The sequence below is a fragment of the Miniopterus natalensis genome, chromosome 18 (assembly GCF_054644295.1).
Source record: "Miniopterus natalensis isolate mMinNat1 chromosome 18, mMinNat1.hap1, whole genome shotgun sequence".
Classification (NCBI taxonomy): Eukaryota; Metazoa; Chordata; class Mammalia; order Chiroptera; family Miniopteridae; genus Miniopterus; species Miniopterus natalensis.
Window position 1 is genome coordinate 32,657,161 of NC_142098.1, and position 14,590 is coordinate 32,671,750.

Here is a 14,590-nt window from a genome sequence, read left to right on the forward strand (position 1 = left end):
CAGTAAATGTAGAATGTCGCAAGCAAGAGTGCCACCTACCGGCAGAAATGATCATTGCGCACCAACGCACGGGGGCGTTTGATTGGCGGGCGGCTGGGGTGGAAATCTTTTAAGTTTTCACTGGCTGGACTTTCTTGGACTATGGATGGGTGATAACATGTATGTGGTCACCTCAGGAAGTGAATGAAAGCCCAAAACTTACCCACTTGAGGGACAAATGTTCCCATTCTTATTGCAACTCCCCTGGAATCCTCTGGAACAACTTGTGTTTTATAAACTCACCTTGTAAAATAGAAGATCTAAAAAGATGTCACGGGTCATTAAGTTTTAAATATCAATATAACACATAATTTCTTCCACAAAACACGTTGCTTTGGAGGGGCCATGGGAATGACAAAAACCGTCATTATAAGGAAGTGAGATGCCGTCAGTGGCCCGTTTTCACCCAGCACTGCATGTGCCCAGTGCCAGGCTGTGTCCTTGTGAACCACACATGTTCACCAGGTCCCTCTCCTCGAAGACCACACAGGCTAGCAGTTAGCGTACACCATATTTTATCACTACAACATGCCCAGTGAATATCCTTTTAAGATCCTTCTTAAAACTCTGTGTGGGAGCAGCATCTGTGCAGATTGGCATGTCATTCCTCTCCTGACATGTATTTTTCGAGAGAATATTTATAAATTTGAGCACACACTTTGAAGTCAAACAGATCTGGGTTTGCACCCCAGCTCTGTTACTTACTGTGTGACCTTGGCCAATAAATGTGAAAGATATTATGTATTTTTTGAAGTACAATAGTTTGTGTTAATTATCATGGAAGGTTTTTAAAATTACTCTGCTCTTTGAGCTCCACAGAAGGGCTGTTTGGTCAATGTTCCTTCATATATAAAAGTAATGTGTGCGTATTCAAGAGAAAGCACACAAGAAAGCAAACGATCCCTGTCTCCTCCCCCACCCCACCCCTTTTTTTTTTTTAATTGATTTTGGGAGAGAAACATTGTTTTGTTGTTCCGCTTAGTTATGCATTCACTGGTTGCTGCTTGTGCCCAAATCGGGGATCGAACCTGCAGCCTTGTCATATCTGGACAATACTCTAACCAGCTGAGCTACCCAGCCAGGGCCCTTGCATTCTTAATATGCCCCTCAGGGGTGTGGATGTGGTCTGTCAGGCATTTCTACATCTCTTTTTTTATTATGTGCTTTAAAAAAAACAAGACCAGAAATGAACCCACACTGTACAGCCCGTTTTATAGATTGCATTTCTCCTCTAACAATAGCTGGGCAGGGTCTTTTGGGGGTCCAGGCAGAGTTGTGCCCCCTTCTGCGTACTGACTGAAGGCTCCTGTCCATGAGGAATTTGTTCTTTGAGACAGAGGGAACCTTGAGCACAGCCGTCTTTATTAGGAAACGCAGTCCTCAAGCCACCAATGCACTTTCCAAGGGGAGCCTTAGAGAAGAGCAGTTTTTGTCCTTTGTAAAGCGCCAGCCTGTGGCTGCATGCTATGTGCCTTGAACCCACGGAAACTCCAAACCTTCCCAGGCAGCAAGAGGGTCCTGGGTGGAAGAGAGCAGGAGGGTGTGGGTTTGCTGCAAGATCAGATTCTTGCCATTGGGGGACCCCAGAGCCCCGGTAAAGCATGTTTGGGTCACACTTTCCATTGCCTCTGGGTCTTTGGTCATTGACATTGAGAATTATGATGACAAATTGATTTATGCTGAGGTAAAGTTCCCGCCAGGAAAACTAGTTGTAACATTCATTGGGCACGCTCAAGCAATGATGTTTCTTTAGTGTAATGAGTTAGTTCTACGGAACGCATCTCATTTATGCTTCTATGTGGAGACCTGTGCAAAAAAATTTCTGCTGGATCACTTGTTAATATTTTTTAAATTGGACACAATTTAAATTTCTATCAGCAGGGCAATGAAGAAATAAACTGAGGCATATTCATAGTCTAGGATACTAGAGAGCAATTAAAATGGAGTAGATCTTATTGTTGAGTGAGAGTGCAAGCAGCAGAATGTTACACGTGGTTTGAGACTGTTTGTTGTTGTTGTCAGTCCTCACCTGAGGATATTTTTTGCATTGATTTTTTTTTTTTAAAGGGAGTGGAAGGGAAGGGGGGGGAAACATGGATGTGAGAGAGATACATTGATTGGTTGCCTCCTCCTGTGCACACCCTGACCGGGGCCAGGGAATGAACTTGGAACCCAGGTATGTGCCCTTGATTGGGAATCAAACCCTCAACCCTTCCGTGCACAGGCTGATGCTCTAACCACTGAGTCATACCAGCCAGGGCAAGACTTTTAAAAACATACAAAATGCTGCATATTGTGTATGGATATGTGTGTGATTTTAAGTAAAAGTGTAAAAAATAATACCAGAGGTCATGGTAGTGATGGCCTGGGGGAGGAAGATGGGAAGGACTGCACACCTGGGCCACACGGAGGACTTTGCTAGCACCTGTGATATTAATTTCTTTCATTTTTATTGTGGTTAAGAAAAAGGAGGAAAACTAACAAAATTTACCATCTTAACCATTTCTAAGTTTACAGTTCGGTAGTGTTAAGTATATTCACATTGTTGTGAAACAGATCTCCAGTGCTTTTTTCATTTTATAAAACTAAAACTGTCCCCACTGAACAATACACCCCCCCCCCAATCAACCCCTGGCAACCACCATTCCACTTTCTATAAATTTCACTATTCGTAAGTGGAATCATAATTGTCCTTTTGTGACTGGTTTATTTTACTTAACGTATGTCCTCAACCCCCATGTGTGTTGTAGCAAGATTTCCTCCTTCTAAAGGCTGAATAATATTCCATTGTATGTCTACTCTACAGTCTTTCTTTTTTTTCCCCCACCCATTCATCTTTGGATGGACACAGGTTGCTTCCACCTCTTGGCTACTGTGATTAATGCTGCACCAGAGACCTTAACCTGGGCCAGGAGGTCTCTAGGTCCAACATTTTAAGATTAAGTCCAAACCTCCCAGTGTCCTCCTGACTTAGAAATCTTCAAAGCCTGAATACACACAAGCTCATGCCTGCCTTGGACTTTTCCATCCTTCTTTGTAGACAGCAAAATTTTCTTTCTTACACAGATTGTGTATAAGCTGGGGTCACTGATGGGATCTGGCCATGGCTGCCCCCGTTAAACAGGGTCCCTGCTCTCTAGTCCCCCAGTTCCCGCTGCTCCCCATTCATCCAACCTACAATGCTGATGAGTATCTGCGACATTTTAGCATCAAATCAGTTTTGTTGCTTTCTCATAGTAGTGTTAAGAGGAACATGAGCCCTAGCCGGTTTAGCTCAGTGGTTTGAGCGTCGGCCCACTTACTGAAGTGTCTCAGGTTCGATTCCAGCCAAGGGCAAGTACTTTGGTTGTAGGCTGCAGGAGGCAACCAGTCGATGTCTCTCTCTCTCACATCGATGTTTCTTTCTCTCTCTCTCTCTTCCCCTTCCACTCTCTCTGAAAAGCAATGGATAAAATATCCTCAGGTGAGGATTAAAATAATTAAAAAATAAACCATAGTAAGAACTGTAACCAGCATCTATAAAAGATGAGCAATGAAGAATTTGTGAAAAAAAGGATTACAATTTCAAAAAGATTTGGTTTTGAATGTGTGTAGGTGATACTGTTGTATGACTGGTGTGTGATGTATGTCACCCAGTTGTAGATTTAAATGGGATAACATTGCTGCTTTTCAGTGATGGCTGCTGCCTTACTATTGAAGAGACATTATTAGGCAGCAGTCACTTATCAGACGTGATAAAAATCCTTAGGCAGAAAAGCTACTCCAAGCACTAGACCAGCAGATCAGTCAAGTTTTCTTTGGTCAGAAGCAACAGAAACTGCTCCTGAGTCTTATGCAGGAAAGAAGTTTGCTGGTGGGATCTGAGCTAGTTCACAGAAGAGCTGGGTCTCAGGATGAGACAGCTGTTTTGTTCTTCCTGCTCTTTGGCTCAAGACCCAAATTCCAGGAATGGGAGGATCTGATGGGCCTGGCTCGGGTCACAGGTCCACCCCCAGGGGAATATCAGGCCTGTGTGGTGTTATTGCTCCAATTCACAAAAATGAGGGGATGACTAAAAGAGTATAAAAATAGTGATGGAAAATAGAAGCATATCAGAAAAACAGTGGCTAGGGCTCAAGTGGGATTCACTTACACTGGGATAAGTGATGAGAGTATGATGAATTTGAGTAAGCAGCCAAAAATCTGTGTATTCAAAACCAAACAATAGCAACAGAAATAACCCAAAAGTAAATTAAGAAGACCAACAGTGACTACCTGGGAATTACATTTTCCTCTACTGAAAATTCATTAGTTCAGTTTCTAGTGTGTGGTCTATTGTCAAGCTCCATCCCTTTCAGCTTTGACCATCACTGCAGACTAGGTGGTCTCGAAAGCCTTCTCATTGCAAAACAGTGCGGAGGACACACCCTTTGAGTTACCTTTGCTCTCACAAACTTTAGGAAAAGATTCCAAGAAAAGTGAGCTGAGGCCTGAGCTGTCAACATCTGGGAGAGGAAAGGTTGCCTTAGGGCAGGTGCTGTCAGCTGCATAGCTGTAAGAACACTAGTGGAGAGGGTGGGGAGTGGTACCCTCTGGTGACCAGAGACAGAAGCAAACTAGAAGAAAGTGGACCCAGTTTAAACCCATAGGATGCCATGGATTAAGAACAAGAAACTAACAATCATTACAAAGGCGTGTGGGGAGGCAAGCCACTTGGTAAGAGTTAGCAGATAAAGCAAAAAAGACAAATGCATTTAGAGTTCCCCCCACCCCTCAAATAGGTCTTGGAATTGCCAGATACCAAATATAGAACAGATACATATTCAATGGTTGAGGAAATAAAGGATGCAATATGAAGATGAAAACCAATAAGATACCATCAGAAATAAACAGGGAGACTTTAAAAATGGATCTTCCAGAAATAAAAATATTTCTTTGAGTTTTAAAAAAGCTCCAGAGGATGGGTGAACAGCAGCAGATTTGACATAGACAGAGAGAATTAGTGAACTGGAAGGCAAATATACAGTAATCACCCAGAAAACAGCACAGAGTGACAAAAAGATAAAAATATGAAAGGGTAAGAGATATGAAGGATAGAATTAGAAAGTCTAACATGTCTATATTGAGTCCCAGAAGTAAAGAGAGCCTGAAGAAATGGTAATATTTGATAATGGCTGAGATAGTTTAAGAATCTCTAAGAATATATATACACAAAGCCAGGAATGATAACATATCCTAAACTGAATAAATAAAAAGAAATTCATGACCCAACTCACCTCAGTGTAAACATAGTACACCAAAACCAAGAAGGTCTTAAAAAGGGCAGAGAGAAAGGGTAGATCATTTATAAAGAAACAATTCGACTGAGGGGAGACATCTCAAAACAATGCAATCCAGGGGACAGGGGGAAAAACATCGTAAGAGAATTGAGAGGAAATAACTCTCAGCCTTTCCACCTGGAGAGCTCGGGTCACTCCTTCATCCTCGCAGGGTGACTGTGAACTATGAACGAGAAAATGTGAAAGCTGGTTGAGACCTGCTATGTGGAACACACTGAAGGACTAATTCCCATTTCTTTCACTGCCAACCATCTTTCCCATTCCGCCCCCCAAGCAGAAGCCACGCCCCCACTCGGTGTTAGAGGTGACTGAGGATGGTGAGGCGCTGAGGGCACCAGGGGAACCTCGTGGGGGAGGAGATAGTGGCTCCTGAGTCAGGCGTCCCTCTGTATCCAGCCGTCCTCCTTCCCCCAGCCATTCATTCATCTACGGGTCCAATACATATTTCCTGAGTGCCCGTGCCAGCAGCCTGCAAGCCCTCTGAGTCCATGGAGTTACATCTTCCCACCACGTTGTCAACATGTTCCTCAATCCTGGCATTTGCCCTGAAACCAAAGACTCTCGCAGTGGGCGAGTGCAGCTCCCATGTGACCAAACAATTCAACAGAGCCTCGTCGGGTAGCTTGGTTTGGAGCCGCTGAAGACAACTGGGCTGAGCCTCCAGGAAACCATGCTGGGGGTGTGAAAATGCCGACAGGGATTGGAAAAACCAAACCCACCCTAGTCATGGGCTTCCTCCGTCCAGTCTGAAACTCGGGTATAGACACAGGGCGGGTGCTGAGGAGGTAGACAGAGCAGGGCCGCAACTGGACAGGACTTTGCCATCCAACAAAAGGGATGTCTTTCTTCTTGGTCAGACCCGGGGACAGCCAGGCTTCCTGAATAGCCCTGCCAAGTTTAGGAAACAGGCAGGCTTTTCATCTTGGCTCCTCTTGCGTCCCCATGTCCAGACGTTTTCCTGGCGACACCATGGTAACCGTGATGCCACAATGGGACATTCTTCCCAAGGTGGTAGAAGGAATCCCTCTACTGGGCTCTGCTGTGTAAGGTCAGAGTGAGCTCATTTCTCCTTCAGCAGAAGCAGTTCACAGAAGAACTCGGAGAACCACCCGGACGGCAAGAAGCACCCGGTGTCATGAGTGGACCATGGTGACTGGGAATGGCACACATGGGCTCCTCAGGCTCTGTGCATTGTTTGAGGCAAGGGTAGGCCTGGAGGTATGGTGCATGGTGAAGACTTAGACCTGAGCTTGGATTCCAGCCTCACCACTTGGCAGCCTTGTGCCCTTGGGCAGGCATCTCAATGTCTCAGTGTCAGTTTCTGAATCTGTAAAATGGGGTAATGATAGCGTCTACTTCCTACTTCCTAGGGTTATTGTGTGAATGAATGGAGCGGAATGCCGGGGCTGTGTCTGTGTACAAGCATGAGCTGTCCCGGTTAAATGCAGCACTGTCGATGCCAGCAGTGTTTGGTAGGAGGGACAAAACCAGCATGAGCTCGCACTAAACCCATTTCTTTCTTTCGGCAGCATTTTATAGCTACAGAGTTAAGGCAAGGGTTGAATTCTACGAGTCAAAGGACACTTTTCTGAGACCCGACTCGGGGAAGCCAGGGACCCTGGCTAGATCGACAGGCGTGAGCAGCCTCCTCTCCTCGGGCCATCTCACAGGTCCCAACAGAATCTCGGTGCTGGGCAGCTGGTCCCTGCCTCTTGACTGCAGGGAACCGAGCCATAGGGACGTGGCAGGTCTGCTCTTCACAGCCTGGATGCTTTGTGGGTGGGAAGGAAAGGGCCTGGGCCTCCTGTGCTGGGGGATGTCACCACTTTGGGGGGAAAGGAAAAGTGCGTGCTGTTGTCTTCACAGCTGCCCATGGTGTCTGCTGCGGCTGTGCTTGGGGATGGCGGAGATGATGGGGATGCTCTTGGTGCTGCTCTGTGCCTCCCATGCTTCTGCCAGTGAGTGTGCCGCCCGCTTCCGTCACCACTTACCAATCCTGGAATACAGGGCAGGGGGCACCATCCCAGAGAAGCAAATGGTCCTTCTTGTTCAGAGAGGGGCCCTGGGGGAAGATGACTCAGAGCGCTTTGCTCTAGCAGCGGGCCTCATTGGTTGGAGCCAGCAAAGTGGACTGTGGGGTGTGGATGTAGGAAACTGGCTTCAGCCGTGCGGTGTCAGGGTTAATCCTCCAGGGAGAGTGCAGTTAGGAAAATAAACCTCAGGCTACGGGGAGGCCCACTGGACAGAGGGGTCAGTGTGAGGCCGGCCTCCCCACTCACAGTTCCCACCTTGCTCTTCCTGTGGCGTGTCCCCCAGGCACTGGCAGGTGGAGGTGTCCTCCCAGAGCCTGGTACGCATGGGAACCAGGCCTTTCCTGTGTTTCTACTTCAGCATTATCATTTTCATGAAGCCTTTTGTCATTAAATCAAAAGACTATGCTGCTAAATTCACCCCCAGTTGCAGAGTTGGGCCTGGGAGCAAGGAGGGGCTTGGAGGCTGCTGAGGCCTGTTGGCAGAAATGTCAGCTGCAGTGCCCTCCCTGACCTCCAGGTTGTCCAGGACTCAGATTCCCACCTAGACAGGGGCAGTGGTGGCTGGAACAGAGGCTGTGAGGTTCTGAGAGTATATGGAATTTGGATTCATCTGGACTGGCCCTGTGTCCCACCAGCTGTGTAACCAGGGCCGGTGCTCACCGCTCTAAGGCTGTTTCCTCACCCGTACACACACAGTGACGCCATCCACGGCCAGCTCTGTTGGAGGGACCGCATGAAGTAGTGCGTGTCAGCAGTTCTCAGACTTGGCGGCCTTGGAATCCCTTTATACTCTTAAAAATTATTGAGGACCCCCAAAGAGCTTTTGCTTATGGATTTGTATCTTTCCATAGTTATTGTATTAGAAATCAAAGCTGGGAGAAATTCAAAACACAAGGACATACATGTTCACACATGCTCTTAGCCATCAGAGCCATGACAGCATGGAGCCTCTGGAAAATTCCATTGAATGTTAGTGAGAGAGTGGAAGTGAAGAAAGAAAATACAGTCTTAGTATCCTTATGAAGATGGTTTTAATCCTAGAGACCCTGGAGAGGGCCTTGAGGACTCCCAGAGGTCCCAGGCTACACGCCAAGAACCGCTGATGTGGCTAAAGGTTTCAGATACTGCCTGGCGAGGGATTATCTGCAGCCTAACATTATTTCTGCATTCAAAGATGCCACCAAGAGTCTTTGATAGGGAAGGAGACCAACTAGAAAAAGAAACAGGGGTGGTAGGTAAAGTTAGTGGTGATCAATATGGAGAGCCAGAGTGAGATACCAACAGGAGGGGGTCCTGCGGTCCAATGCGGCCACCAACCCCTTGCCCCAGCAGTGAGTGTCGTCATCCCCCGCACACCCTCTCAGCAGGATGTGGCATCCAGAAATACCACGTTATAGAAGATTCCGAGGAGGGTTTGGTCAGCGAGATGGAGTTCCCATGGGTGGTGTCTCTGCAGAATTCCCGCCACACCCACCTGGCTTTCGGCAGCATCCTCAGTGAGTTCTGGATCCTCAGCGTCGCGTCCGCCTTTGAGCACAGGCCAGTACCCCTGTATTTGGGGCCTTCACAGCCACCCCTGGGGTGGGATGGGGGGCTCTGTGTCCCCACTCAGCTTGGGGAGGCCTGGAAGATGGGTTCCTGGTGACAGGGTGACAAGGCTTTTTATTGGCTCAGCACGGCCATCACAGAAAAAGCTTAAAAGAAATACGCAAATCCTTTAAGAGCATTTATCTCTGGATGCTCACAAGCACATGATCGTTGTTTTCTTCTTTGAACCTCTCTGTGTTTTCCAAGTTCTTTACAGTAAATGTGCACTCTTTTAAACCAGGAAAAAAACCCCAAACCTGCAAAAGTTATTAAAGGAATAACTCCTTTTGTAAAACATCTTACTTTTTGACCCAGTGATTTCACTTCTGGGAATCAACTTTAAGGAAATAATTTCAACCACTGGAAAAATTTTATGCACAGAGTTGTTCATAGGATGGTTAGTAAACAAAACACTGGAACATAATGTACAATTATCATGGATAAGTCATATTATTCTTTTATATATAATATATAGTGTATTATTAGTATATATTATGTAACATAATATATTACATAAATAGGGTTTTATTTATATGTTTGATAACATTATATATACTAATTATATGCTATACACACACACAGTATGGGGGAGAGAGTATAATTACTATGGCAAAACATTATAGTATAAGCTTTTGATGGAATATTGTGCAGCTGCTTAATTTTTTTATGTATGATTTATATTTTTTAATTGAAAATACATGTATTTAAATGAAAATACATGTACAAAGTACAATGTTCACGAGGAACCAAAGGATATACTAGGAAAGGCACTTCAGTTACTAGTATCCTTCCCTTCAGCTCTGTCACCAGTTTCTAGGGTATTCTTCCTTAAATACTCAATGCATTTATGGATATCTACATACCTATAGTTATCCACATAGCCTATATATCTATATGTCAGTAGGTCTATATCTACTGACAGAGGGAGAATTTCCTTCCCCCCCTTGTATCAGCCTGCTCTGGCTGCCATAACATAATATCACAGACAGGGTGGCTCAGATAACAGAAATTTATTTCCTACTGTTCTGGAGGCTGGAAGTCAAAGATCAAGGTGCTGGCAGGGATAGTTCTCCCGAGGGCTCTCTCCCTGGCTTGCAGACTGCCATCCCCTCAGGGTGTCCTCACATGGCCTTTCTTATGTGCACTCGCACTCCTGTTGTCTTCCTTGTCTTAAAAGGACACCAGTCCCATGGGATTAGAATCCTACCTTTACAACCTGATTTAATCTTAATTACCCCTTAAAGGCCCTGTCTGCAATACAGTCACATTTGGGGTTGGAGCTTCACAAATGAATTTTGGGGAACACAATTCAGTCTATAACACGCCCCCCTGCCCCCAATACAACTGGTAGCACACGGTGCACAGTATTTCCCTCAGCTCTTTCACTCTGTCGTGGATGCTGGGAGGTCTTGTCTTATCAACACGGAGAGAGGGATCGCAATCTTTTCACCAGCTGCACAGTATCCCCTGACGGGTGCACCAGACGGCCCTCTGATGACGGAAGTCTGCCTGGTTTTCCATCTTTCACCAGAACCAAAAATGCCGTGGTAGATAACAGCAGCGCACGTCATTTCACACCCATGCGGGTTTATTGTAGCAGGAAAAACCCAGGCGGCGAAAGACTGGGCTAGGTCTTTGTTAATGTCCCTTTCATTTTGGTTGCTTTTCTCAGTCCTACCTTCTGGTGTCCCTTATTGTGTTTTTTGTGCTCTCTCTTTTTTTTTTTTAAATCCTCACCCAAGAATATTTTTTCAATTGCTTTTCAGAGAGAGTGGAAGGGGGGGAGAGAGAAACATCAATGTGAGAGAGACACATTGGTTGCCTCCTGCACATGCCCCAGCTGGGGCCGGGGATGGAGCCTGCAACCGAAGTACGTGCCCTTGGTCAGAATCGAACCCGGGACCCTTCAGTCCGCAGGCCGACGCTCTAACCACTGAGCCAAACCGGCCAGGGCATGTGCTCTTTACCCTTCATGCTACTTTCCACTTAGCCTTTGTTTTGGTGATGGTTTATTTCTATTCTTTCTACTTTGTGGAGAAGCTTGTTAGGCAGCTTTCCCACCTCCGTGGCAGTAGGTACCATCTAGAACCCCTGCACACCTGCTGTCTTTCACAGCTTTTCTCAGCCCTTCCTCTGGTTCTGAGGTCTGGGTTCTCTAGTGTCTCTTGGTTTTAGGGTGTTTGCACTTGTTTTTCATTCTTGTTCATTTCTTGGGTGATTCCCAAGAGGAGAAAGGGAAAACTCTCAACTGAACTCCATCATCATTAAAATCAGAATTGCTTTGAAGTGTATATACAGAGTGTATAACACAGAAAGATGCTTGCATTAAAATTAAGATTACAACTTTGATATGACTACAACTATGTAAAAAAAACAACCATGCATAGAAAAAAAGATAATCAGCCATAACATAGCAGATTGTCCCGAGGCGGTGGGATAAAGAATGTTAAGATAGAAGACTCCCCAAGGTTCTATGGGCTCACAAGGGAGGGTGCAAGCCTAGGGGTTCAGGAAAGATTTCCTGGGACCAGGTCTAAAGGGTGAGTGAAACTTTGCCCGGGGAAGATGCGTTGGATGTGCTCCAGGCTGGAAAAATAGGAAACGTGAAAACGGGGAAGTATGAAGCTTGGCCTCTCAAGATTCCCCTGTCCTCTCTCTAGGACGGACGCCATTGCTATAGTCGGTATAGCGAAGATGAATGCCACAGTGATTTCTCACGAAGAGTATCCAGTTAATACCATCATCATCCATGAGGGCTTTGATAACGAAACAATGACCAATAACTTAGCCCTCCTGAAGACAGACACGGCGATGCATTTCAGCAGCCTGGTCGAATCCATCTGCTTCCTCCGCAACCAGCAGTACACGCCGCTGGCCTCGCGGAACTGCTGGGTGGCAGGATGGAATCCCACGTTTGCAGTTAATGCCTTCCTTCCCCTGGAGGCGGCTGTGTGTGACTTGGGTGGGCCACTCTAGGGCTTATCTTAATAATGCAGGTGGCTCGAGGTTCTAGGGTTGGGCTGCACCCCTCACCTAATCGGTCAAGGCTCCCAGTGCTTGCCCTTTCTTACATTCGGTCCTTTGTCCTTCTAGTCCTACACCAAATTGGAAGGACCTAGGCAGCTGACAGCCTGAAATGAGTATGAGGTTATTCGAGGGGCCGGGGACATCATTCCCTGAATTAGAGCAAATTGCTCTCTTGTCTAAGCTTGTTTCCTTGGGCAGTATTTCCTAGACATGTTGAGAAAGGATAAGTCTATTCTCTGCCTGTATTCACATTCAAGTTCAAAGTAAAAGTAGTTTTCAGTAAAACCGCAGACACAGGTTCTGATTTCTATGAGGAAAAGGGGTTTATCAGAACAGTACTCCCATCCGGGCAGGTGAGCTGCGGTTGTGTTGACTTAGGGGGTTCCTGTCTTCTTGTTAATAATTCTTGGGCTCTCCGTTGCATGGTCCAGACAGGAAATCAAATGACGATGAGTATCCTGAGAAAAATCTCCGTGCAAGACCTCGACCTGTGTCCCGCATATGAATCCCAGCAAATAGGATGCGGCAGTCACGTACAAGAGGAGACCCATACTGTCTGCCTGGTAAGGACATGATGGAGTGGGAGCTGAGTGCAGAGAGGGAACAGTGGTCGCTTCCAGAGATGGTGAACTCGTGAGGACGGGGACCATTCACCTGGGATTCGTGGCTGTTGGGACTGTCTATGGTGGGTGGCACTTAGCAGAGAGCAAGTGCTCAATGAAACACCTGCTGAATGGACCGCCCAGTCACCGTTCTCAGTGTAACATGATTAGACAATTCCACTTTCAAACTCAGGTAACTCGCCAGGGTCACGTATCTACCTAAGTGTGCCAAGCTTCTACCCAAGCACCTGAAGCGAGGTAAGGTCTGTGTGGCAGAATTCCCGAGTCCCTGAGGACTGCTGCCCTGGCGAAAGGCTGTGACTGTAGTCCAGTGCGTGTTCCCTGGGGAAGTGTGACCAGTGTGACTCTAGCAGGACTATGGGTGGGAGCGAGCAGCTTAAATAAAAGATGGAAATAAGAGAGAGAGGAGAGGGGAAAATGTGACCATTCCAGGCCAGAAAGGAGAGGAATGTCAACATTTGAAAAATGAGAAACCAAAAGAGGGAGAGGATTTAGTTCAAGTACTGGAAAGGAGCAAGACAGTGACATGCAAACCAGGAAGCTACAGGCACACTGCACAAGTCTATGGATAACTTGTATAATAGAAGGGAAAGTCATCTTGTTGAAGTTTGTGGTGGTGACTGCCTAGATCGGAAAGAGTATCCTATCATCTGCCCCATTCCCAGCTAGAACCAGTGTAAAACATTTCTAAAACAAACAGTAAATTGCACAAGGATATATTAAAATGTTTTTATTGATTTCAGAGAGAGGAAGGGAGAGGGATAGAGAGAGAGAGAAACATCAATGAGAGAGAAACCTTGATCAGCCGCCTCCTGCACGCCCCCTACTGGGGATCGAGCCCGCAACCCGGGCATGTGCCCTGACCGGGAATCGAACTGGTGACCTCTTGGTTCATGGGTTGATGCTCAAGCACTGAGCCACACCGGCCGGGCACGCAATGATATATTAAAAACAAAGTTTTTATAGACCTGAAGCCTTCTGTCCTTTGTCACAGGGGGACCCAGGAAACCCACTGATGTGCCAGCTACAGCAGTCGAATCTGTGGGTACTGAGAGGAATCCTGTCCCAGGGTGGTGAGAAGTGCCCTGGCCTATTTCTGTATATCAGGGTGGAAGACTACAGCGACTGGCTCACATTCAAGACTAAGGCGACCAGCCTTCCCCTGTCCGCCTTCCACCAACACCGGGAGATTTTCACTCCTTCCTACAGCTACTCAACACACACTACTGTGACACAGGAAAAATACTCTACGCCGGGCCAGGATTCATCAACCCAAACACAGTTCCAGGAACAAACAAACGTGACCATCTTCATGGCCATGTCTCCATGGGAAGAAACCAGCTCTACGGAGAGTGTAGAAGATGACGAAAAAGATGTAAGGGAGTTAGGCAATCCTGAGGATACTGTGCAGTCCTCGTACTATGACTATTATAAAGAGGGTGTCAAGCAGATTGCTGAGCCTGCTTCAGGTCAGAACAGGTTACATCAGCCCCAAGAAATGACCTGGCTTTCCTTTGTGTTTGTTTTCTTTTGTAATGGTATAGAGTCTAGGAGCTGACCCTCCAAGTGGAAGAGTGAGCTCAGAATTGCTGAGGGCTGGGCATTCCCCACACTGTTTCGGTGTCTATTTTTTATTGCTGCCCCGGCCCAGCCCGCGGGTCTCTCTTCTCTGTCCCACTGCCACATACGGGAAGGTCACTTCCATTTGTGCTTGTGAACTAAATGTGGCCTAACAAGTCAAACCATCAGAGTGGCCTGTGGTTCTTTCAGTGTCAAAGGTTCCAGGGGCCAGGCTGGGACAACATCCACCACAGGCAGATGTGGCCTGGGAGGGGACTGTCAGCCTGGCTGGAGAGTTGGGGACACCAGCCACCACAGGGAACAGTGAGCAAACCCTGCGACTGGAAAGGAGCTGATTGTTTTAATGGATCACATTTTAGTCTGCAGCCTCGGCCTCCATCTG

The 14,590-nt window shown here is 46.7% G+C and overlaps 1 protein-coding gene across 2 annotated transcripts in view; it reads left to right on the top strand.

Moving 5' to 3' along the window:
• Positions 1-14,540, top strand: part of PRSS54 (serine protease 54) — a 24,798-nt gene extending 10,258 nt beyond the window's left edge. Inside the window, exons 2-5 of one of the 2 annotated variants that reach the window (XM_087826620.1) lie at positions 8,755-8,886; positions 11,638-11,896; positions 12,436-12,567; positions 13,622-14,540. In XM_087826620.1, coding sequence (XP_087682746.1) covers positions 8,755-8,886; positions 11,638-11,896; positions 12,436-12,567; positions 13,622-14,185 — 1,087 coding nt within the window. In that variant the 3' untranslated portion in view covers positions 14,186-14,540. The remainder of the gene's footprint in view (positions 1-8,754; positions 8,887-11,637; positions 11,897-12,435; positions 12,568-13,621) is intronic. The other variant, XM_087826621.1, reaches the window with a different exon arrangement.
• The last annotated feature ends 50 nt before the right edge of the window (positions 14,541-14,590 follow it).